The sequence below is a fragment of the Eptesicus fuscus genome, chromosome 1 (genome assembly GCF_027574615.1).
Source record: "Eptesicus fuscus isolate TK198812 chromosome 1, DD_ASM_mEF_20220401, whole genome shotgun sequence".
Lineage (NCBI taxonomy): Eukaryota > Metazoa > Chordata > Mammalia > Chiroptera > Vespertilionidae > Eptesicus > Eptesicus fuscus.
The window spans coordinates 31,179,553-31,206,536 of NC_072473.1; the positions used below are offsets into that span (position 1 = coordinate 31,179,553).

The 26,984-nt window shown below is 38.0% G+C and overlaps 1 protein-coding gene across 3 annotated transcripts in view; it reads right to left on the reverse strand.

Annotated features, from left to right (window-relative positions):
• The window catches only part of ZNF711 (zinc finger protein 711), a 39,880-nt gene extending 13,759 nt beyond the window's left edge, over positions 1-26,121 (reverse strand). The window contains exons 1-7 of one of the 3 annotated variants that reach the window (XM_054720991.1): positions 26,040-26,121; positions 25,722-25,801; positions 24,981-25,079; positions 24,267-24,391; positions 23,141-23,400; positions 22,676-22,783; positions 13,369-13,920 (exon numbers count right to left, since the gene is read on the reverse strand). In XM_054720991.1, the coding sequence (XP_054576966.1) occupies positions 13,369-13,920; positions 22,676-22,757 (634 nt within the window). In that variant the 5' untranslated portion in view covers positions 22,758-22,783; positions 23,141-23,400; positions 24,267-24,391; ... (1 more) ...; positions 25,722-25,801; positions 26,040-26,121. Of the gene's footprint in view, positions 1-13,368; positions 13,921-22,675; positions 22,784-22,922; positions 23,401-24,266; positions 24,392-24,980; positions 25,080-25,721; positions 25,802-26,039 lie in introns of those variants that run through there. The other 2 variants (XR_008556977.1, XM_054720990.1) reach the window with 2 other exon arrangements.
• Positions 26,122-26,984: the final 863 nt, after the last annotated feature.

Consider the following 26,984-nt stretch of genomic DNA (forward strand, 5'->3'; position numbering starts at 1 on the left):
CAGAAGTGAGTATGCAAATTATATATATTCTAGAGGCCCATTGCAGGAAAATTCATCACTCCAAACCATCACTCCAACCAAGATGGCTGTGGCCACAAAGCGAGCAGGAGGCTTGGGTTTCCCTGGCGATGGAGGAAGCCAAGCTTCCTGGCCGGCCCTGGCCCTGACTCAAGACTACAAAGTTTCAATTATAGAAGATAAATAAATCCCAACAAAAATGGCGGTGACCACAGAGCTGAAGCAAGCAGGAGGCTTGGGTTGTCCCCATGGATGGAGGAAGCCAAGCTTCCTGGCCTGCCCAGGCCTCCTCACAAGGCTACAAAGTTTCAATTATAGAAGATAAATGAATCCCAGATACCAGGGCCTCCACTTGGGTCGCCAGGGAGCATGGCCAGCCTGCAAACCACCACAGGCCCCTCACCCAGGCTGCCCCACACCCCCAGGGAACCCCCACCCTGATCTGGGACACGCTTCAGGGCAAACCAGCTGGCCCCCACCCGTGCACCAGGCCTCTACCTATCTAATAAAAGAGTAATGTGCAGATTGACCATCACTCCAACACACAAGATGGCTGCCCCCATGTGGTCAAAGATGGTTTCCATGTGGACACAAGATGGCCACCAGAAGATGGAAAGCAGGGGAGGGCAGTTGAGAGAGACCAGGCCTGCAAGGGAGGGAAGTTGTGGGGGATCAGGCCAGCAGGGGAGGGCAGTTGGGAGGGACCAGGTCTGCAAGGGAGGGCAGTTAGGGATGACCCAGGCCTGCAGGGGAGAGCAGTTAGGGGCAATCAGGCTGGCAGGGGAGTGGTTAGGGGGTGATCAGGCTGGCAGGCAGAAGCGGTTAGGGGCAATCAGGAAGGCAGGCAGGCAAGCAGTTGGGAGCCAGCAGTCCTGGATTGTGAGAGGGTGCAGGCTGGGCTGAGGGACACACCCCTCGTGCACGAATTTCGTGCACCGGGCCATATATAGATATTTTTTTTACGAGGGGAGAGGGACAGAAAGATAGAAACATCAATGATGAGAGGGAATTGCTGATCAGCTGCCTCCTGACCATCCCATTACTAGGGATTGAGCCTTCAACCCGGACATGTGCCCTGACCAGGATTGGAACTACAACCTCCTGGTTCATAGTTCGATGCTCAACTGAGCCATGCTGGCTGGACTCAGTAGTTTACTCTTTTTTTTTTTCTTTTTTTTTTAAAAATATATTTTTATTGCTTTCAGAGAGGAAGGGAGAGGGAAAGAGAGATAGAAACATCAGTGATGAGAGAGAATCATTGATTAGCTGCCTCCTGCACGCCCCCTACTGGGGATCGAGCCCGCAACCTGGGCATGTGCCCGGACCAGGAATCGAACCCAGGACCCTTCAGTCCACAGGCCGACGCTCTATCCACTGAGCCAAACCGGCTAGGGCAGTAGTTTACTCTTAAAAAAACATTATTGTTGAAAGTATGACATAGATCCTCCTTTTTCCATTAATCTTTTCCAGCCTGCTCCTGTCCTCTCCCCTGCCCTCCAAAGTAATTTACTCTTAATCTCCTTAAGTGCATGCTTCATTTCCAGGATTTCTGATTTCTTCTTTAAAGTTTCAATCTCTTTGGTAAAGTACTCATTTTGTTCATTGATTTGTTTTCTGAGTACATTGAATTGCCTGTGTGTATTTTCTCACATTTTATTGATTATTTTCAGAACTGCCATCTTGAAATCTCTGTCATTGATATCACATATAACCACATGTTCCAGTTTGCTTTCTGGAGTTCATTTTCTTTCTGATCATCCTCATTACCATGGTTATTCATGGTATTTGAAGTTCTTCTTTGCCTAGGTATTTATATCTGTCCATATTAGTGAAGAGGTTTTTCTCTTTTCTAGTGGCACTGAATTGCAAGATTTTTTCTCTCTGTGGTCTCCCAGTCTTGACCCCCACAGCTTGGCTCTGTTGACTAATGAGTTTGCTGATCACTGTACTAGCAAATCAAATACAACACTGCATCAAAAAATACAATAATACACCACAATCTAGTGGGGTTCATTCCAGGGGCACAAAGATGGTTCAACAACACAAATCAATTAATATAATATACCACATTAAAAAAAGTATAAAATAATATGATCTTATCAATAGATGCAGAAAAAGAATTTGATAAGATACCTCTTATTTATTATTAAAACACTCAATAAAGTAAGAATAGAAGGAAAGTGTACCTCAAGATAATAAAGACCATATATGATAAACCCTCAGCTAATAACATACTCAATGGCGAAAAACTGAAAGCTTTTCCTCTAAGGATGGAACAAGATAAGGATGTCCACTCTCACTACTCTTATTCAACATAGTGCTAAAAGTCCTATCCAGAGGAATAAGGAAAGAGAAAGAAATAAAAGGCATCCAAATAGGGAAGAAGTAAAACTGTCACTTTTTGCAGATGACATCATTCTGTGTATAGAAAACCCTAAAAATTCTACCAAAAAGCTATTAGAAACAATAAACAAGTACAGTCAAGTTGCAGGATACAAAATCAATGTGCAAAATCCATTGCCTTCCTATATTAACAACACACTTCAGAAAAAGAAATGGGGAAAAAAAAAACCTCCTTTTGCCATTGCAAACAAAATAATAAAATACCTAAATATAACAAAGAATAAACTTAACAAAGAATGTGAAAGACCTATATACTGAAAATTAAAAAAGCATCATTAAAAGATACTGAGCCCGGCCGGCGTGGCTTGGTGGATAGAGCGTCGGCCTGCGGACTGAGGAGTCCCAGGTTCGATTCCGGTCAAGGGCACATGCCTGGGTTGCGGGCTTGATCCCCCCGTGTGGGGCCTGCGGGAGGCAGCCGATCAATGATTCTCTCTCATCATTGATGTTTCTCTCTCTCTCTCTCCCTTCCCCTTCCTCTCTGAAATCAATAAAAATATATTTAAAAAAAAGATATTGAAAAAGATACTAAAAATAAAAAAAATCACGTGTTCATGGATTGGAAGAATCAACATCGTTAAAATGGCCATATTACTGAAAGCAATATACAGATTTAATGCAATCCCCATCAAAATCCCAATATCATTTTTTAAGAAATATAATGAGAAATCATCAGATTTTTATGGAACCACAAAAGACCCCAAATAATCAAAACAATCCTGAGGAAAAAGAATGAAGCTGGAGGTATCATGCTAACTGACATCAAATTATACTAGAGCTAAGATAATCAAAAAAGCATGGTACTGGCAAAGAAACAAACACGCCGATTAATGGAACAGAATAGAGAGCCCAGCTATAAAAACACATGTATATGGACAGGTAATTTTCGACAAAGGAGCCAGAAACACACAATGGAGTAAAGACAGTCTCTTCAATAAATGATGCTGGGAAAACTGGAAAGCCATATGAAAATGAATGAAACTGGATTACATTCTGTCCCCATTTGTAAAAATTAATTCAAAATGGATCAAAGACCTAAATATAAGACCAGAAACAATAAGTTACATAGAAGAATATATAGGTACCAAACTTATGGACCTTGGTGAAAGAGAACATTTTAAAGAACATTTTATGCCTCTGGTGGAGGCAAACCAAGGGGAAGAAATTTAAGGAGCTGCAAATCAAAACTACAGTGAGATACTGCCTCACACCTGTTAAGAGTGGTCATTATCAACAAGACAAGCAATAACAAGTGTTGCAGAAATTATGGAAAAAAGGGAACCCTCTTTCACTGCTGGTGGGAATATAGACTGATACAACCACTATGGAAAGCAGTCTGGTGATTCCTCAAAAATTAACAATAGAGCCACCATACAACTTAGCAATTCATCTCCTGAGTGTATACCTGAAAAACACGAAATCATGTATTCACAAAAATATATACACCCTATGTTCATTGCAGCATTATTCACTGTGGCCCAGATATGGAAACAACCAGTGTCCTATACAATAGAGGACTAGATAAAGATGTGGTACATATATACAAAGGAATACTACTCATCCATAAGAAAGAATGAAATAGCACCATTTACAACAACATTAATGGATGGATGGACCTTGATAATATTATGTTAAGTGAAGTAAGTCAGTCAGAAAAATCTAAGAACCATATGATTCCACTCGTGAACACAAAACTGAAATTCGTGAACACAAACAGCAATGTGGTGGTTGCCAGAGGGAATGGGGTAGGGTGAGGGGGTCCTAATATATATTGACTGGAGAAGATTTGACTCTGGGTGGTGGGCACACGGTGCAATATACAGATTTTGTAACATAGAAACCTACACATGAAAACTATATGTTCATGTTGATTAATGTCACCTCAATAAATTTAATTTAAAAAAAATGAAGTTTGGGAAGATCTAAATGGGTCAAAGTCTAAATTTTCCCTACCTCACTTTGAAATTTTATACATACGTTTTCAAAAATAGTCCTTTTGCCTTTCAAAATGGTGAAAACAATAAATTTCAGAAATTCTTTTACAATGCAAAGTTTAACTTTGTGATTAAATATAAACTTAATACTATTTAAGTATTCAAACTGTTTACTGTCTATGACAGAAAGCACCAAAACGATTAATATAAGCAAGCTAAATATTTTCATTCCTTCCTAGCTTATAATTCTGTTACTTCAATTTTGGCAAATATTTTTGGGAAGCAATGAAACAGACTCAAATAAAATAAAAAAAGATGATGAAACCTGGCTCGCATTGCTCAGTGGCTGAGCGTTGAGCTATGAACCAGGAAGTCATGGTTCAATTCCCGGTCAGGGCACATGCACAGATTTTGGGTTTGATCCCCAGTGTGAGGCATGCAGAAGGCAGCTGATCAATGATTCTCTCTCATCATTGATGTTTCCATCTCTCTCCCTCTCCCTTCCTCTCTGAAATCAATAAAAAAAGATGAAGTATATGATATTATTGGTTTAATAGCTTCTCTTTCAAAATAGAGTGTATTATGCTCAGTAAAATAAGTCTGTCAGAGAGACAAATACTATAGTATTTCACTTATATTTGGAATTAAAAGAATAAACAAATAAAGTTAAAATAGAATTACAGACACAAAGAATGAACTGGGCTTTCTCAGAGGGGATGCGGCTTGGGAAACTGGGAGAAAGAAGTGAAGGGATTAAGAAGTACAAACTGATAGTTACAAAATAGTCACAGGAGACGCCAAGTACAACAGCATAAGGAATATAGTCAATATTGCAACAACTATTTATGGTGCCAGTTTATTTCCGGGCACTCTATTCCATTCCATTGATCTTTGTTTTTACGCCAGAACCAAGCTGTTATGTCCTTGTAGTATAGCTTGCTATCAAGTATTTTGATAACTCCAACTTTGTTCCTCTTTCTCAAGATTGCTGAGGCTATTCGTATTCTCTTGTGGATACATGTACGTTTTTGATTATTTGTTCTAGTTCTGTGAAATACACTGATGGTGATAGGAATGGTACTGAGTCTATAGGTTGATTTGGTTAGCATTGATATTTTAATGATGTTAATTCTTCCTATCTATGATCACAGTTTATGCTTCATTTGTTATTTTCTTCTATTTCTTTCTTCAGTATCTTACAATTTTCCAAGTACAGGTCTTTTACCTCCTTGGCTAAATTTATTCCTACATAATTTTTCTTTTTGATGCAGTTGTGTGTGAATGGGATGACATTACTTTCACTTTTTCACAATTCATTATTGTTGTGTAAAAATGGAACCAATTTCTGAATATTAACTTTGTACCCTGATAATGAATTCATATATCAGTTCTAGTTTTTGGTGGAATCTTTAGAGTTTTCTATATACAGTATCATGTCATCTGCAAAGGATGACAGTATTACTTCCTTTCCAATTCAGATGCCTTATATTTCTTCTTCTTGTCTGCTTGTGGCTAGGACTTCCAGTACGATCTATAATAATAAAAGTATAATATGCTAATTAGACTTTCCTTCCAGACAAAGCCAGGGCTGCGAGGAAAGGCCGGGTCCCAGGTGTCAGAAGAAAGCCGCTCGGTGGAAGGACGATCTACTCTTGCACAAATTTCGCGCATCGGGCTCTAGTGTTGAATAAGAGTGGTGAAAGCAGATATCTCCGTCTTGGTACTGATCTTAAGGAAAACATGTTAAGTTTTTCTTCACTGTGATCTTGGCTGTGGGTTTGTCATAAATTTCCTTTATTATGTTGAGGTATGTCCCCTGTATTCACACTTTGCTGAAAATTAACATAAATGGGTGCTAAATTTTACCATATACTTCCTACATCTATTGATATATGATTTTTATCCTTCATCCTGTTTATGTGGTGTATCATGTTTATTGATTTGCAGATATTGTTCCAACCTTGCATCCCAGGAATAAATCCCACTTGATCATGGTGTATAAGTTTTTAAATGTATTACTAGATATGATTTGCTAATATTTTGTTGAGTTTTTACATCTATGTTCATCAGGGATATTGGCCTATACTTTTATTTCTTTTTAGTGTCTTTATCTAGTTTTAGAATTAGATAAAGCCCCTATTTTATATGCTGGCCTTATAAAATAAGCTTGCAAGTCTTCCCTCCTCTTGAATTTTTTGGAATACTTTGAAAAAAAAATAGGTGTCAGTTCTTTGAATGTTTGGTAATATTCACCTGTGAAGCCACCTAGTGCAGGACTTTTGTTTGCTGGGAATGTTTTTACTACTGCTTCAATTTCATTAGTTTTAATCAATCTGTTCAGATTTTTCTATTTCTTTTGTTTTAAAAAACTGATTGAATTTATTCTGACTCAACTGTTTTTTTTTTTTATTTAAAAATTTTTTAATGTTGACATTATTGCAGGTGTCCCCCTTAAACCCCATCTTTGCCCATCTCCACCCTCTCCGGCAACTCCCTTCCTTGGCCTTTACCAAATTATTGTGCATGTCCATGGGGAATGCATACTGGTATATGTTCTTTAGCTATTTCCTTCACTTTTTTTTTTTAACCAGTCATCACCCACCCTGCACCCCTTGGGCACCGGCCAGTGTGTTCCATGTATTCATGCTTCTGGTTCCATTTTGTTCATCATTCCACATATTAGTGAGATAACCTGTTTCTTCTTCTTTGTTAATCCTCACCAGAGGATATTTTTCCATTGGTTTTTAGACAGAGTGGTAAGGAGATGATGAGAAAGAGAAAGCGAAACGGATATGAGAGACACATTGATTTGTTGCCTCTTGCATATGCTTTGATTAGGGCCAGGGATCAAGCCTGCAACCTAGGTACGTGCTCTTGACAGAAATCAACGCAGGACCCTTCAGACAACAGGTCGAAGCTCTATCCACTAAGGCAAACTGGCTAAGGCTATTTCTTCTTGAATCATTTTTGGAGGATTGTATGTTTCTAGGAATTTATCCATTTCTTCCAAATTATCTAATTTCTTGGCATATAGTTGTTCATATTTTCTTATAATACTTTGTATTTCTGTGACATCAGATGCTACTTCTCTTTCATTTCAGATTTTATTTGGGTCTGCTTTTTTTCTTAATGAATGATTAAAGGTTTATCAATCTTATCAAAGATCCTGCTCTTGGTTTCATTGATTTTTGTATTGTTTTTTAGACTCCCTTTCATTTATTTCCACTCTGATCTTTATTTCCGTCCTTCTACTAACTTTGCCTTTGTTTGTTGTTCTTTTTCTAGTTCCTTTAATTGTAAAGTTAGTTTGAGATTTTTCTTGCTTCGTGAGGTACATTCAAGGTCAACTGCCACCCACTGGGTGCTCTCAGACCTTTGTGGTAGGGTAGTGTCTCAAGTAGTCTTTAGGGTGAGGCCAGCAAAGATCATCAGGCCCAAAGAGATCAAGATTTGGCCATGAGTAGGGAGGACTCTGAATAGGAATGGTGGCAACAGTTGGAAGTGAGAGGGGAAAATGGACCCCACCCAAGAGCCACACAATTCATTTTTTCTCAGAGTATGCCCGGACTTCCTTGAATATGTTCTGCACCTGGGGACCAGGCTGGCCAAGCTCACTGATAATACTGCAGGGTCATCAGGAGTTGGGAGGGTAGAGATAGTGGTTCTCCTATCGTTGAGCTAGTGGATCTCCCTTGATGTGGGAGTCACAGCTGCCCTTGCATGCCAAGGGGTGCTCTGTTGCTCTGGCAGAGGTGCAGGGAAAGGGAGATTGTGGGTGGCAAGGGTTGGGGAAGGGGGTCCTCTGCTCTGGCAAAGGAAGTGAAGAGACAGCAACTCAGTGGTGTATGTATGGGGGAGATGGTGGAGGGGGTTGGGGGAAGGGGCTCTGCTGTTTGAGGAAAGGGGAATAGACAGGTGCAGCAATTCTTTGTGTGTGTGTGTGTGTGTGAGTGAGTGTGAGAGAGAGAGAGAGAGAGAGAGAGAATGGCAGCATGATGGAGGCAGTGTGGTGGAGGGGGATGCTGCTAGCAGTGGGGGGAAAGGGTAAGGTTGAGATGGTAGTGGTGGCAACAGCTAAGGCACTGCTTCCTGCTCTATTACCCAATACACATAGGGTGCAGTTCTTGGCAATCAACAACTTTATAAATAGATCCTCAAAGACTCCTCTTAATGCATTTAGTATTCAAAATACCCCAAATTCAAACTTAACCTTTTTGCTTGTTATAAGATTTACAATATTCAAGTCTCACAGTGCTGTTTATCAACTCATATGCCATTCCACTCAGCAATAAGCAGGTGACATTACATACACAACAGAATTCTGTTGGCACTAAATATAACCTAAATGAGTAAGGTGCACAGTTAACCAACACTGTAAAGTGTTAACATTCAATATTCTTTTATAAACCATTGACACAATATGATTAAAATTTCATTTTAGCAAAATATACAATATAATATTCCTTTTTAAAGCTAAGTAGGCTTTTTACTGTACCCTTTTTATGTTACATCCCAAAATTATATGGTGGATATGATATTATCAGTATACAGTATATTGATGTACCACAGGGATGGGGTCAGGATATGTGTAAAACATTTGTATTTCACAATGCTGAAACAAAAAAAAAATTAGTGACATTTTATTACAAAAGTATTCTATACCTAGGTATATACCCAAAAGATCTGAAAATATATAGTTGCACAAAAATGTGTACATGAATATTCATGTTGGCATTATTCATAATAGACAAAAAGTAGAAACAAACCAAATGACCATGATTTATCAAATGGATAAAATGTATATCCATATAATGAATATTACTTGGTAATAAAACTGAAGTACTGACATATGCTACATAGATAACCCTTGAAAGCATTATGCTAAGTGAAGGAAGCCAGACACAAGAGGCCACAGAGTATATACTTCCATTTCTATAAAAATTTTAGAACAGGCAAACTTATAGTGACAGAAATTGAAGCAGTGGTTACCTGGGGGTGGAGGGGAGGGGGGTTTGACGTGGAGGAGGTGACTGATAAAAGGTATGGGGTTTCCTTGTGGGGTGAAGAAATATTCTACAATTGATTATGGTGACGGTTGTGCAATTCCTTGAATATATTAAAAACCACAGAACTGCACATCTAAAAGGTAAATTGCATGGCATATGAATTACACCTCAACAAAACTATTATATTAAAAAAATTATAATAGGTATTTACTTTTTTACCCGTAAAACTGATGAGGTTGATGAGATCTCCCCTAATGGCCCTATCAAGATATTGTGCTTCATATAAAAATATGCTACTGAAAGAAATATAAACTGATTTTATAGGTCAAAACTAATTTAAATACAGCATATTAGTTCATCATTTAAAGGAATTTTCCTCCTTCAGTGATGCTTTTTATAAAGGAAATCATCACCTATAAATGTCTTACTGCGAGTTTGGTATTTTAAAGAAAAACAAACCTAGAGTAACTTTGTCTTAGATCAAGTTATGCTAGTAATATCCAAGTTACTTTTATTTTATCTTTATTGTTGAAAGTATGATAGACTAGAGGCCCAGTGTACGGATTCGTGCACAGGTGGGGTCCCTCAGCTTGGCCTGCAGAGATCGGGCCAAAACTGGCCCAGTGCATGGATTCATGCACCAGTGGGGTCCCTTGGCCTGGCCTGTGGGGATCAGGCTGAAACTAGCTCTAACATCCTGAGGGGTCCCAGCTTGCGAGAGAGGGCACAGGCCAGGATGGACCCCACCAGTGCACGATCAGGGCCAGGGAGGGACCACAGGAGGGCTCCAGGGTGTGTCCGGCCCATCTTGCCCAGTCCTGATCGGTAGGATCCCAGCAGCAAGCTAACCTACTGGTGGGAGCATCTGCACCCTGGTGTTCAGTACACGTCATAGCGAATGGTCAAATGGTTGAACAGTCGGACACTTAGCATATTAGGCTTTTGTTATATAGGATGGTCCCCTTTTATCCCCATTGACCCCCTCCAACCACTCCCACCCCCTCCCCAGGCCTTCACCACACTATTGTCTATGTCCATGAGTTATGCATATATGCATATAGTTCTTTGGTTAATCTCTTCCCGCCCCCTCCCTTCCCTCTCGTATACATCAGTCTGTTGCATGCTTCAGTGTCTCTGGTTCTATTTTGCTTATCAGTTTATTTTGTTCACTAGAGTCCACAGATAAGTGAGATTATGTGATACTTGTCTTTCTCTGACTGGCTTATGTCACTTAGCATAATACTCTCCAGATACCTCCATGCTGTCTCAAATGGTAAGAAATCCTTCCTTTTTACAGCTGCATAGTGTACCATTGTGTAAATATACCATAGTTCTTTAATTCATCTACTGTTGGGTACTTGGGCTATTTCCAGATCTTAGCTATTGTAAATAATGCTGCTATAAACATATAAACATAGGAGTACATATATTCTTTCTGATTGGTGTTTCAGGTTTCTTAGGCTATATTCCTAGCTGTGGGTTCACTGGATCAAATGGCAGTTCCATTTTTAATTTTTTGAGTAAAGTCCACACTGTTTTCCATAATGGTTGTACCTGTCTGCCTTCCTACCAGCAGTGTACTAGGGTTCCTTTTTCTCCATATCTTCGCCAGCATAAAATAATAATAATGATGATGACGATGATGATGATGATGATGATGATGATGATGATATCCAAGTTACTTAGCGCAAGTGGAAGAACCTAACCATCTAAGATAAAGAATTTGTGAAGTGTGGCCTGAAAGCAGAAAAAGTTCAGATGCACCTCAGATATAGAGAGAAGACAAACTCTTTACCTCTAAAACTCAGCTACTGACAATATTTCCTTATAGGATTATTCAGGGATTCAGGAATAAGACAAAGGTCTGTTTTAAGTTCTCAACTTTATCTCTTAGATATTTTGAAAATCTCTATCTTGGAAAAATAAACAAAGAATTTAACATTGAATCCTTTCAACACAATTTATTCTTGAATTCCTAAAAGATTCAATGGCCAACAGAAACCAAGAGGTAAACAAAATGAAGTAAATGTTGAGATGGAAAAAAAGAAAAGCTATATAAAAATATAATAAAATAAAATATATGAAAATGGTAAGAAAGAGTACTTAAGTCGTATTTGTAACCTTTATAAAATATAGTCTAGGACCTGGGTTGTGGGAAAATGGAAGATATAAAAAAGACTCATTATTTTGCTAATTTATAATTCAGTTTTATATAATACTATACTTAATTTTTGTATATTTGTATATCCTGCTTTCCAAAATTAAAAATTGCTTTAAGTTTTAAAGGGAAGCCGAAACCGGTTTAGCTCAGTGGATAGAGCGTCGTCGGCCTGAGGACTGAAGGGTCCCAGGTTCAATTCTGGTCAAGGGCATGTACCTTGGTTGTGAGCACATCCCCAGTAGGGGGCGTGCAGGAGGCAACTAATCAATGTTTCTAACTCTCTATCCCTCTCCCTTCCTCTCTGTAAAAAATTAATAAAATATTTTTTTAAAAAGTTTTAAAGGGATTTTTTAAAATGTTGCTGTTTCTCTACTAATGAATAAGGAATTCATTAATCCCTCATTTAAATTCCTCTTAGAATGACCCTGCTGCAGTTCCAATATTATTCAAGCAATATGTTTTTTTTAAATAATTTTCAGTCTATTTAGAGTAGGACAGAAATTCTCTGCATTTGTCAATACAGTAATATCAAGAGAAAAATAGAAACTAAAAATATTCTAGAAACTTAAAAAAACCCTTTTACAGAATCAAATTATAGATGATATGTTAAAGGATGACTATTTACAATATATATGATATTTAAATTTTAGATCATGTTAACACTAAAGAGTTTAATTTGACAAGTACCCATTTAAGGGCATATTGAATTTATGTTGGTACAGAAAGACTACCAACTTTGCCATACCATGTTATACAAACATAACCATAGGTTTTTTTTTATGTAAGGTTAAATGTAAATATGGAGCTGCTTTAGTAATCCACATTAATTTAAAAAAAGATAGTAACATTTGCACAGTCTTTTAGTAGCTTGAATCATTCCCTTAGAAACAATGTAAATATTCAAAATTGCATATAGAGGAAAAAGTTAACACACTAGACTTGCTAATCATATTTAAAATTAATCTAATTTTTTTCATTTTAAATTCACTGATACACACATATAACAATCACCGTATACATACATACATACATACATACATACATATACTCTAGCTCCCAATCAACCATTTCGTAATTTTATAAAGAACAAAAATCCTCTATGGAAAAGTGAAGTCTTTACCTAAGTTTTACTACTTCCAGCATTATCCCTTCAAATTTATAATGTATGGACCCACTTCTATCTCTAGCTCCATCTATAACTTATAATTAGATTTTGATTATTGTTGCTATTCAGGCAAACGCACCACTTAGAATGAGAACAAGATATTTCTATCTTCCTCCTCCAGATAGTGTCTTAAGGACATCGTAAAGCAGTCTGAAATAAACACACATATTTACACAAACAGAAAAAAAAACACACAGGGAAAATTGTAGAACACAATCTGAGTTTATAATTTACTTTTCAAGTATTGCATGAAAAACTAATTATACATTTCTGAACATATTATGCTTAAATTACTAAGCAAAACTGAACTAACAACTCCAATACCTGCCATATTAAAAATAAAGCAATGGCTACCTAAAATAAATTTCCCATTTTAAAATATATATATCTACCATTAAAATTTTGTATCAGTTACTATTCTTGCTGTACCTTCCAAATCTATATTTCTGTTCTAAGATATTACTAAATTATGGTATTTTATTTTGGGTATGAATATTCATTGAGTAAATTAAAAATATGAGCAAATTCAAAAAAGCATGTCAACAATAGTTTTGAAAATTTTCTTTTTAAAAAAACTACTCCCATGATTTTTATTGAATAAATCCCTCATCCCACAAAAACTTTCCAGGTTATATATAAATCAATTTCTCAAGTAGTTAATGAACTTTATGTTCCACTTACATGATATCATTAAGTAGTCTTCAGAAGTGCTCTTGACATCCTCCTCTTCCTCATCATCATCATCTTCAGTTTTAATAGTAACTGTAGATCCAGGAACACCACCAGCTGTTTGAATCACAGTTTCTGTATCTGAATTAGTTACAAGAACCTCCTCAGATACCATTGTGGGAGAGTCAACTCCTGAAACACAATCTTGGACCACATGTTCTAAGTGTCCATCAGGACCAGTAACAATGTCAGCCACAAAAACCTGGTCAGGTACTCTAACGGTTTCTGTAATTAGCTCAGAAGTCAAGATGTGATCACCATCATCTTCCTCGATATCCTCTTCAATAGCGACATCAGCTTCAAGTACAGCTTCAGGAACAATTACACCTTCTGTTACTACATCGGTCTCAGTGATGATATCAGGCCCATGAACAACTTCAGCTGCAAGGCCATGATCAAGAGTTATCCCATCATCTGTGACAACATCAGAAACTAATACAGCCTCAGGAACTGAAACAACAATATGGTCTCCATCGATATGCGCAGTACCAGCCATTCCAGCCACTATAATATAAACAATTATCCAAAAAGTAGTTACATTATTAATTAAAAGAACTGTAAAAAATATTTTAAGAAATAGTCCTGGCCAAACTATCACTTAAAAAATTCACTGATAATTGGAGTGTAATAAAAACCATCACCAATCAGGAAGGGGGTGAAAACAATGTTCACAAAATCTAAATTAGAACCTTAAAATTATGTATTTTATTTTTAAGTAAATCATAAAGTCACAGTGATATATCACTACACACCAATTAGAACAATTAAAATAAAAAACAAATAACAGGACAGGTGGTGAGGATGTAGAGAAATTTGATATCTCATATGTTGCTGGTGGGAATATACAATGTAGCAGACACTCTGGAAAATAGTTTGGCCGTTTTCATAAAGCTAAACATGTATTTACCATACAACCCAACAACTGCACTCTAGGGAATTTTCCACAGAATTATTAAAACATATGTTTGTACAAAAAAACTACACATAAATATTCGTCACAGCTCATAGTAACTATTCATAGTAGCAAAACATTGAAAATAATCCAAATGTCCTTCAGCAATGAATGGTTTGCTAAACCAACTCTGGCACATCCTTACTATGGAATACCACTCAGCAATAAAAAAGGGACAAACTATTGCTACATTCAACAACCTGTATGAATCTCCAAAAAATTATGCTGAGTTCAAAAAGCCAATTACCAAAGTTTACAATACTGTATAATGTATAAATGGAATAACTTCTATGTCATTCACAAAATAAAAAAACTACACAGGGGAATAGATTAGCAGTTGCCAAGGTTGGGTATGTGTGTGACTATATTGGCATAGCATATACTAGAGGCCCAATGCACGAAATTCGTGCAAAAGTAGGCCTTCCTTCCCTCAGCTACTGGCACCGGCTTCCCTCTGACACCCGGGATCCGGGCTTCCCTCGCAGCCCTGGCTTTGTCCAGGTCATCTGGAAGGTGGTTCGGCTATTTGGTCTAATTAGCATATTAGCTCTTTATTATATAGGATATGGTAATGGGACAGTTTGTATCTTCATTGGGGTGTTGTTTAAACAAACTTGATGTGGGTTAAAACTACACAGAATTATACACACGCACACACAAACCTAGTTATAAATATATCACCATTGGAAGAAAATGAGTAAAGGTAAATGGGACCCTATATATTATTTTTCTACTTCTGGTGAGTCCAATATTTTCAAAAATTAAAATTAACGCAAAAAAGACACAAACATAAAAAGTGCTAGCTCATATGTTAAATTGGTGAGTTTAAAATGACAAGCTTATTATAAAGTATATAATCCAAGCATAAAAGTTCCTAAACTTCTTTATCTTATCCTATATAATGAAAGTGTAATATACAAATCAACTGAACTGCAGAACGACCGGCCGCTATGACGTGCACTAACCACCAGGGGGCAGATGCTCAACGCAGGATCTGCCCACTGGTGGTCAGTGCGCTCCCACAGGGGAAGCTCTGCTCAGCCAGAAACCAGGCTCAGGGCTGGCGAGTGCAGCAGCGGTGATGGGAGCCTCTCCTGTCTCCGCTGCTGACAGGTGGTAAGGAACGAGGGGTCTAGGACTGCAAGAGGGCGCAGGCCAGGCTGAGGAACCCCCTCCCCCACCAGTGCACGAATCTTGTTCACTGGCCCTCTAGTAAGAAATAAAGCCTCTTTTGACACCTGATTTGGGGGGATAAAACAAACTGATTTCACACAAAGTTTTGTTTTGATAAAATATTATACATATGGCCCTAGCCAGTTTGGCTCAGTGGCGAGTGTCGGCCCGCAGACTGAAGGGTCCTAGGTTCGATTCTGGTCAAGGGCATGTACCTCAGTTACAGGCTTGATCCCTGGCCCATCAGGGCGTGTGCGGGAGGCAACCAATTGATATGCCTCTCTCAAATCAATGTTTCTCTCTCTCTGTCTCTCCCCCTCCTTACCACTGTCTAAAAATCAATGGAAAAAATATCCTCAGGTGAGAATTAACACAAAAATTCTACATATGGACTCCAAATTGTATTAAATTCTAAATTAATCTGTAGGGAAAAATGTTTAAATAACTTGGGCACCATGGTAAACATCAACTCCTCCTTCCCTGTGAGAGTGTAAAATTCTCCTTCATGAGTTCTGTTAAATTATGCCTCCCTCAGTAAACAATTTAATATAAAGTCTGTGGACCAGATTATAACAAATTATCTGTAAGAATCCAGTACAAATCTGTTTCCATATAATGATCACTTTCTATAAAGTAACTAGAGACCCGGTGCACGGATTCATGCACCGGTGGGGTCCCTCAGCCTGGCCTGAACCCTCTCATAATCTGGGACACCCCCCCCACCACCACCAGGGATGTAGTAGTGCGTGAAGCAGCAGGCGCCAAGGAGGAGCCCAAGCCCAGGCCTGGCATTGCTCCCGCTCATCCAGACCCCGCTGCTCAGTAGCACTGCTGCAGAGGCAGGAGGCTCATGCAGTGACCACCAGGGGGCAACGCACTGACCACCAGGGGGCAGCTCCTGCATTGGACGTCTGCCCCCTGGTGGTCAGTGCGCTTCATAGCGACTGGTCAACTAGTCATTCAGTTGCTTAGGCTTTTATATATATAGATACCTGAAAGAGTACTATCTGCTATAGATTATTCACTATTATAAACCAATTAATTATGGCAGTTAGTTAACAAGTTTGGTTGGAGATCAATGGACACTGTTAATACCTTAATCCATTAAAAAAAAGTGAGAAGGGAAAGCTGCCTTTGAGGATAATCTTCCTTTCTTTTTTTATTTTTAAATATATTTTTATTGATTCCAGAGAGGAAGGGAGAAGGAAAGATAGAAACATCAATGATGAGAGAAATCATAACGGACTGCCTCCTGCACACCCCACACTGGGGATCGAGCCCGCAACCTGAGCATGTGCCCTTGGCCAGAATCGAACGGGGGACCCTTCAGTCCAAAGGCCTATGCTCTATCCACTGAGCAGAAACCTCTAGGGCAGGATAATCTTCCTTCCAACCCTTCTGTATCCATCTCACTATTCTCAAACTGTCACCTAAATCACCACATTACCCTAGAACAGTGGTCGGCAAACCACGGCTCGCGAGCCACATGTGGCTCCTTGGCCCCTTGAGTGTGGCTCTTCCACAAAATACCAGGTGCGGGCGCGCATGTACAGTGCGATTGAAACTCCATGGCCCATGCGCAGAAGTCGGTTTTTGGCCTGGGCGTGTCTATTTTGAAGAAGTGGCGTTAGAACACTCAAGGGGCCAAAGAGCCGCATGTGACTAGCGAGCTGCGGTTTGCCAACCACTGCCCTAGAAGAACAGAGCCTCAATCTTGAAATCTAGTAGACAAAAGGAGTGTGTATACAAGTAGTTCTTTCTCTTCACTTATTACTCCAGGGCCATTTTGGAGACAGGGAGGGCAGGTTTCAAATTTAGCATTCAACCACACTGGCAGTATCGTTTTTTGCAAGGACAATTTAAATGTTAAGTCTATAAAATTAACAGCATGAAAATTCTATGTATATAAACAACAAATTAATATTTTATAAAACTTCTTCACAATTCAAACTTAAATTATAGGAAATTCCATTTACTTTAGAACACTGCTGGAGGTTAGTTTTGTTCTTGAGAGTAGACACTAGGAAAGGATGGTAAAATGCAAGTGCTGGCCTGAGTTCATATTAACCTGGTTGGGAAGATTCTAAAACAGATGGAGTAAGTGTTTTTCTGTTCACCTAGCCTCTACTTTAATAGGAACTTACAGGTCAAAATAAATCATATCTAAACCAAAAGAAATCCAAATATCCTTTCTTACCCTGAACTAGATAATCTCAAAGAGCTTAGACTAAGAATCAATGAGCTTTCCACAGGGTACTGGCAGATTACACAGACCAAGATCCAAGACTCCTATGAAATTTTGCTCTTACAACCCATCTGTTAGATTCCACTGAATTTCTAAACAGTCACACATTTAGCTATACAATAGCTATATTTATTGATCACTGACTATGCACCAAGCAACTTGCTAATGCTTTTACATATATTATCTCACTTAAGCCTCAGAACAACTGTATAATAAGGTGAGTTGTTATTATCCCCATTTTAAATATGAACTATGGTTAAGAGGGGTTAAATAAGCTTGCCCTAGGCTCAAGCTGGGAATTAACCTGTTTGCCTCCAGACTGGACTTTATTTTTTTTAATATATTTTTATTGATTTCAGAGAGGAAGGAAGAGGAGACAGAAACATCAATGATGAGAGAGAAACATTGATCGGTTGCCTCCTGAACTCCCCCTACCAGGGATTGAGCTCACAACCTGGGCATGTGCCCTGACCAGCAATCAAACCTTGACTTCCTGGTTCATAGGTTGACACTCCACCACTTAGCTACACTGGCCGGGCTGGAGTTTATTTTTATACTTGTCTAAAAAGAGAAGAAAATTTATTTACCCTAAAGACTTTTTAAGAGATTTTATAGGATTAACCAAGTGAGTAACTACTATAGGAATAGTTTGAGAAAGAGTAAAAATATTGATCATTTAAATTTCAAAGCATTTAGTAAGCAGCATTAAAGGGCATTAATAATTTGTCTCACTAGGTAACAAAATTATATACAGTAAGAAAAAATCATTTAAAAAGTATGACATAAATTAGATAACCAGGTAACAGTAAGAAACAAATAATCACTTTAAGCATTTTCCATTTACCAAAGTTATCTCATTTAAATGTGAATACTTGGAATTTCACTATGGGGTAGCATAAAATTTGGTATTTGTTAGGTCTATCTTGGGCCATTATCTAAGGCTGTTTTTCTATGTAAAGCCCCAAGCAACATAGACTTTTTGCAGCAATAAAATCTTAAACAATATTAAATTCAGTAGCACAGATTCCAAGGGCAACCATTCTACTGAAACATGACAGTTATTATATAATTTGTTGTAAATTTTAAAATCTCAAATATTCTTTAAAAACTAGTGTAATTAAAAGACTAATTTAATTTCTGAATTAAATTCATGTTTCAGATTCTTTTTTCCCAAATAAAAAAATGTTAAACTCTTCTATATAAAAAAAACAAAACTGCAAAGTGGGGTACTTATTTAAAACTAAAGACCCAGCCTGTACCCTCTCGTAGTCCAGGATCCCTCTCGCAGTCTGGGACCCCTCGTTCCTTACCACCCGCCTGCTCACTGCTCCTTACCGCTCAGCTAGCTGTTCCTTAGTGCTGCCTCGGAGGCGGGAGAGGCTCCTGCCACTGCCACTGCGCTCACCAGCCGTGAGCCCAGCTTCAGGCTGAGCAGCACTCCGGTCGATTTGTCTATTAGGGTTTTATTATATAGGATTTGCAGCACAAAACAATATTGATCTTATGTTAAAAAGCACTTATGTATTTATTTATTTATTTTTTATTTTTTTATTTTTATTGCTTTTTTTACAGAGTGGAAGAGAGAGGGATAGAGTTAGAAACATCAGTGAGAAACATTGAACAGCTGCCTCCTGCACACCCCCTACTGGGGATGTGCCCGCAACCAAGGTACATGCCCTTGACGGAATCGAACCTGGGACCCCTCAGTCCACAGGCCAATGCTCTATCCACTGAGCCAAACTGATTAGGACAGCACTTATGTATTTATAGTAGCCATTCCATCCCAACCAAGAATCTTAAGGAATTTAGAGATCTTGTGCCACATAGTGTATTTACTTGGCTAGCTCTACCTGTGTATGCTAAACTCTGTTTCACCAATATCAACAATTTATGTGATTGCAAATATCTAAGTTTTTATGTTTGCAGAAATTTAAAGAGAATGTATCTAATTTCTAATTAAATTTTAGAATTAGGAAAGTTTAATGGATGGAGGAAAGATTAAATAAGGGAGGCTGTTTTCAGAAAGAAACCTAAATTATCAGAGCTAAAATTTCCATTGTCAAAAATCCTACCAATAAAGGTCCCTTTAGGTTTAGACTGGTTTGCATTTCTTAAAATAACATATAAAAAATGAAAAGACCCACATGAGTTCAGAAGTGCAGATCAAAAAATAGTTCCTTTCTATCTTCTAAGACTTCAGAATTTACTAAGGACGAATGGAAACCTAACTTATACTTTAGGTCAACATCATCCCTAAACACAAACGAGTGAACATTACCCATATTAGCCATTTCTGATCTAACTGGATAGCCAACAAAATAATTTAACAAAAAAATGTAAAAGCAATTTAGTTGCCATCAATTTTTGTCTAGATTTAAAAGAACATAACATTAAATTAAAAAGGAATTTTAAAAGAATGCATCATTTCAAAAACCAATAATCACAAAATTCTACTAGGAAACTGAATCATGAACTGTATAACAAAAACTGTGGCTTTAATTTTGTTATGGTATAAGTAAGTTGATTTACTCTATTAAATTCATTTTAGAAGGGACTCTAAATTAAAGATCTGGAAGTAGTTCTCAAATTTGCCCATTTTATTACTCATAAAAAGTAAGGGTATAATGAATGAAATTTTGCTTTCTATCCCATAACATGTTTACATGAGTATAACTGTGTCTATGTGTCTTTTCCCCAATTCAAATAAAGGTACTGTTTTGATGGGCTGTTTATCCTGTGGTTTCATGTACACATTGGCACATTCCTCAAGGGCATTCATTCTCCAGTCTGAGATGCAAAGCTTTAGGTTAAATACAAAAGGATTCTAATGCATTAAAAAATATTTTAACAAGTCAAATGTCTGCCAACTGATGAATAGATAAACAAATTTAGCTTACCCATGTAGTAGAGTATTATTTAGCAGTAAAAAAATTAAGTATTAATACATGCTACAATATGGATAAAACTTGAAAACATTATGCTAGGTGAAAGAAGCCAAACACAAAAGGTCACATATGGTATGATTCTACTTATATGAAATGCCCAGAACAGGTAAATCCATAGGCAGAAAGTTGGGGGGGCAGGGCGAGTAGGAAGTAACTGCTAATGGGTATGAGGTATATTTTTACCATGACAAAATGTTCTGAAATTAGGTAATGGTGACAGCTGCACTTTGTAACTATACTAAAAACTATTGAATTGTATTCTTTAACATGGGTGAATTGTATAGTATATTAATTATATCTCAATAAAAATAAAAGAATGTACATAAAAATATGTCAATACACATATTCTACTTCCCTAGCAATTAAAAGGAAATAAGGTATTCGATGTAATAAAAGATTAATTTGCCATAAAAAAATAACAGGAGGAGGAAGGAACAATGAAAAGGAAGAGGAACACCAAATATTTACCAGTACTGATCAGATATTTTTTTCAATCTTTGAAGGGAAATGCTACATTGTAGGTAACATTTTGTATTAAGTGAAGAAAATACTATATTTCTTCCATTTTTAAAATATCTATTATTAAAAGGTAACAAATTAAAGTTGGCATTTCAACCAAAACGTATTTAACATATTGAAGTTCATGTGTTCCAGTATTTTAAAAACTATCTCTAGCAAAGAATTCACAAAATTATTTGTGAAATCTTACTCTTCAGCCCTTTGCCCTATCTCTAAAATTTATTCCTGTACTTTTTTTCACCCCAAACCACTTCTAATTTGTTCATTATCAACACAATTCACTTCTGACTCCTAGAATAAATCCATGATTTATTTCTATTTCATCAATGAACTACACAGTCATCTTGATCTCCAACACATTTGCTCTTGAACTACACTCTGTACATTTAGTCATCAGGCCCACACTGTACCTTTAGTCATCAGGCAGAAATATCAAGGAGTCAAAGAATTAGAGAATACCTTAAATGTTATCTTGTCCAACCACTTCATAAAAGTGAATTAAGTAATTTGTCCAAGTTTACACAGATAGTTAATAGGACTGGCAAGAGTGGAATTAATTTTTTTCTGGGGTTTACAATGGAACAAAATAATTCATTCAACCATATTATCTAAAAACAGTAGTATTTTCTTAATTAAGCAAAAAGTCTCCATCTTTAATTTCATCTTTGACAATTCCATAATACCTGGTTTTGTTTACTTTTTATCCCAATTTACCATGTCTTTTTTACACTCATACTCTCACTGTGAGCTTTTCTTCAACTGCTACTACTCTATCCCTACATCTTATACTTCAGATACCTCTATCTTCTATCATTCATATTGACCTTACCCAAATTCAGTTTCTTTGTGGACTCTCAATGGAGTCTTCACATTTTCATCAAAATTAAGAGACTACTGAAAAATGTTTATAAAAATAAGGAATTTTTTTTTATTTTAAAAAATGTAATGCTATTAATAACAACTTTGAGAATACAGTATCAGAATACAATTGATCATTGGCTAATATGGGTAATAGTGCACAATTTTCCTATATAACTTTATAAGCATCTAACTCCTTTAAAATGACTTAAGTATTTCCTTCTCTAGCTTTATTAACAATTCAAATTAAAATATATTTTAGAAATCTAACTTAATATTTCCTACATGGAAGAACTGATAGTTACTTATGCAAATTGAGTTTTACATTTCCAATGGCATATTACTACTATATTCCAAGTTTCCTTACCTCAACTTTCCCACAAAATTTTAAGAATGGTTTTAAGTAGACAATAGACATATAGCTGTACTTTAATAAGTCCTACAAATGTGTTTTCCTAGCAAGAGAACAATATTTCATTGTAACTCTCCCCTTCTGCAGTGTAGTCTTGATATTTCATTTGTTCTGACTTTTAAAAAAGAAAAAGTACAACAAAGAAAATGCTTTACCAAAATCTTGCATAATCATGGTATGGGCCATTCTAGAGTCTGATGTGTACAATCCAAGACTGCCTCCTCCACCTGAATCCATACTTAGCAAAGTTCATTCACAAATCTCTGTAAAAGAAATAGTTTTTAAAATAGTTTAAAAGCATGTAAGTCAGTCAGTTGTTTTGAGAAAAAAAAAATACAATTGAAAACATGCCTTTCAACCAGGTGTGCAAATTTCATTACAAAAGAAAACAAAACAAAAACCTTGATTAGATGTTTTATGTGACAACCATAAATTACAGAAGGGCCAAGTGGAAGTAAACCAAAGATAATGGAGAATGAGACAGAGTAAGTGTGGTGAGCCACAGAGAAGTGAAAGAAGCAAGCAAAAGAACAAAACTGTAGTGTTGAAGTTCCAGTTAAAATATAGGTTATAAAAGCAGAAGAAAAAGAACAAGATGACAATAGTTGGGATATTTATACATTACTAGAGGACTCAGGTGTCTAGTATTAGTGAATTTCATCCAGTGGCTCTCATCCATTTCTTCCAGAACCAGATCAGCCCTGCAGCGGAGCTCTGCAGATAAACGTGTTTCACCTCTGGCTCCAGGGGTTTTACTTATAATGTAAAATGTTCTATCCCAGTTTCCCGGGAGTTCTTTGAGTCAGTAAGGACTTCTGAGCTCCCTCTACTACATTCTCTTGTCTCACAGTTTTGAGGACTCATGAAACATGACTGCTTCCTAAATATGGTAAAGATAAGATCAATCACATACAAACATTTTAGCAAATTGTTCTTACAGAATATAGTTTACTTGCAATTGTATGATGGATTTTTTCCATTAATGATTACTAAAGTCATGTTAGCCTCATACTAATTTTGAAAGCAAGGGATCAACATATTTCATTTCAGATGACTTATCTAAGATCACCAGATGGTATGAAACCTAAAGTCATGTGCTGTCACTCAACATATTTTTTTATAACTACTTTGTGTATTTCCTCATTAAACTTAAGATTCTAAGTAAATCTACCAAAAAATCTGTATATTTTATAATTATCTCCTTTTTAGATAGAAGTGTTTAATAAATAGGACTATACTGCACAAAAGATGAGACTATATCATTAATAAACATTTTAGAAAGCTGCCATGTAAACTAACTTTATCCTTAAGTATAGATCACTAAGATTTTTTCCTTGCCTTAAAGTTCTATAAATGTAGGAGAGTCTCACAGAGTAACCTCTATCAACATTTGAGTCATGTATATAAAAATCCTACAGCATATCAAATATTTTAGATAAAATTATTTGGTTATGTGTGAGCAAAATTACAAAGTTTTAGAAATTCTTGGCTGTATTTTATCTTTTTAAAAATACCACAATATTTTCTGCCTTCACAATGAAGTCAAGAGCATTCACAATAAACTGTGTGTTCAGAGGTAAGTTAAAATACCATGTGGACTTCTTAAAATTAAAAACATTGTACTATTTCAACTTTAATTAGAGCAATTGTTTTCTTTATTACTAACAATTATAAATGTCTTTAAAATGTTCTAAACAATTTTTTTTAGTTATTAAATAAGATAAAACACTATAATTTGTTAATCACCTTAATATAGAGTCTTGAAGAAACTGTAGATTTTTCTTACATTGTAAAATAAAATCTGCAGCAATTTCTTTTTATTTTTCCTTCTGAGCTATATTATTTTCTTTGGGGGAAAAAGTTTTCTTTACCTATTGTAAAAATACATTTAGAATTAGATATTTTAAAACATTTTAAACCAAAACTCTTACACAACTAAGAATTTTTCTTTACACTTTCAATTTGGGCTGATATGCTCAAATCTATTAATATAAAAAGCAACCATAGGGATTTCAACAGAAACGACTATCCACTACGATATAAGCAACATTATTAGAATTCGACCACCTGATTAAAACACATTTTAAAAATCACTACCAACTCCGTATTTTGGAAAGTGAAAGAGAACCAACCAAGGGCAAGCTTTATCCTTGCCAGATCCATAGAGAAAAAGATGCACTAGTGCTCAGTGAAATGTAAAAATTTGAACACCTAATGCAACTATTATGGGAAGTGCCATGCTGTATGAATACCAAATAAATTGGAGCACATTTAGTCCCATATAGGAAGTTTCAATCAGATCAGTAATAAATAAGGTAGGAGAACAGCCAGTAGGTCCCCAGGCTTCTGGGTCTTCCCAAGAATCTCTCTCACTCACATCCTTACTGAATGGAGGGAACCGCCAAGTACGCCTTAAGTAAACATCTTTCCAGCAACGTAGGGGAAGAAGAAATCACGTACACACACAAATGTTACTCTCAGCAATCTCCTCTAAACATAGCTTATTCAGGACCTAGCTTCTCGGTGATGTAAATTCGGCAAAGGGATGGAAGAGAAATCCTAAGATGGCAAAACAAGAGAATGTGAAAGTAGTATTTGCAGAGATATGAGACAAAGGAGCCCTGGCAAGTAGCAGTATTGCAGCTTTGGACATAACCCTCTTCCCGCATAAGTCTGCCTTTCCCGAGACCATGCCAAGTTTCAATCGTTTCGAGCAGAACGCACACACGTGCCCTCATAAAATTACCCATCTGACTGGATCCTTAACCGAACCAGAGCACCTCCGCCAACGAAAGCTGGAGACCGAAGAGACAAGAATACCCTTTCCCCTCCTCCCTTCTTTCAGTTGGTGCAGTGGTCTCCACTGCCCCTACGTTACCCACGCTGTGCAACCCAACCCCTCATCTTCCTCCCGCTCCCTCTGCCCACTACGTGGGAGAAGGCTGAGAACCAAAATGGTGGTGTGTTAGCTGAGGCGACACTTGCAGCACACGTCCCTCCCCCACTTCCCTGCTCTGACGGCTCCCTCTTGCCCTAAAATGCCCAATTCGGTCCCACCTCCTCACAAATGCCGCCATCCCTCGCGAATTCCAAGGTTACCATTCGCGGCGGGCGGGGGCGCGAGTGAAAGGAATAATTGGGGCGGGCGGGGGGGATGTAGCAGGAAAAAATGCCGGGGGGACGTCGCATTCTTCACTTCACCGTTTTGTTTTCCGCCATTTTCCCGTCACCCAAAACCACCGACGGCCTTCACGAGGGCTCTTGCCCCCAGGGGCTCTGGCCTAGGGAAAGAAAAGGTCAGCTGAGGAGGAGACACTTCCCTCAATTCCTCCAGCCACCACTGAGGCGGAGGATAAAAACCGTGCGCCCGAGGGGGAGGGCAATTTAGGGACTAGACGCCACTTCCATTGTTCCCTTCGCCCTACAGTACAAGCAGTACAAGCTCTCCTCCCCTCACAGGAGCGACCCTGAGCGCAGGGGCCCTAAATCCCTCTATTTTCTCCTCAGGAGTCTCCTTACCTGCAGATGCTGCCGCCGCCAGTAAAATTCTGACCGCGCTCCGAATTTCGGGGGGGGGGGGGAGGGGCAGGGGGTGGCAGCTGTGGATCAGTAAGGTCTTCACATTCGGGTTTCCGAGGTTCTGCAGCCAGAGCCAATCACAAGCTACTCTGCGTCTGGGAGGCGCGAGGCCCTGTCCTCCTTTATATTGCTGCCGACTGCTGAGGTTGCATTACGTCACGCTGCCGCTGCTGCAGGGTGAGGGGCCGGAGGGGGAGCCTGCGCAGGCGCGGGAGACCGGGAAGCTCTCGCTGGGTTTGGGCTTAGAGACCCCGCCGACCGGCTGTGGGGGCTGCAGGGCCGGGCGAGTACAAGTCCGCAAAGCCTTGATCTTGGCGAGTCCCTGAGGAGTTTCCTTGGGAAGATTTTCTGTTTTCCAGGTTTCCCAAGGGAATGAAAAGGGTAAGGGGGTGGGGCATTGTGGATCGGTGAGCCTCCTATAAGCTGTTGGACTACGTTTTAAAAAAAATCGCCCCTACCCTCCGAGGAGGATTCGGCCAATTAGGCTGACCAGAGTGATGAGGTATGCCTCTCCCCAATACACCAATGTGTGTTTTGCAGTTTTCATTCCTCCCTCCCTCCCTTCCTTTTATATTCCGCAATGGTAGACAATGGGTTGAAGAAAATAGAGTGAAGAAAGACATACAAGGGAAAGGTGGACAAGGGACCTAAATGCTCCTAAATCTCTCACTTTGAACTTGTGTCTGCACAAAATGGGAGAACTGAGAAATTCAGTAGTGACTGGTGAGGAAAAAAGTGATGAGATGTGAGTAAAACTTTGGATTTGAAGAGCCTTACACTGTATTCTGAAAATTTAGCTCTAGTACTATGAGCATTTGAAATAAATAGCCTTGTTTAGGCAGGGAGAAGATAGGACACTAAAAATAAAGAAGGTAACTCACTATC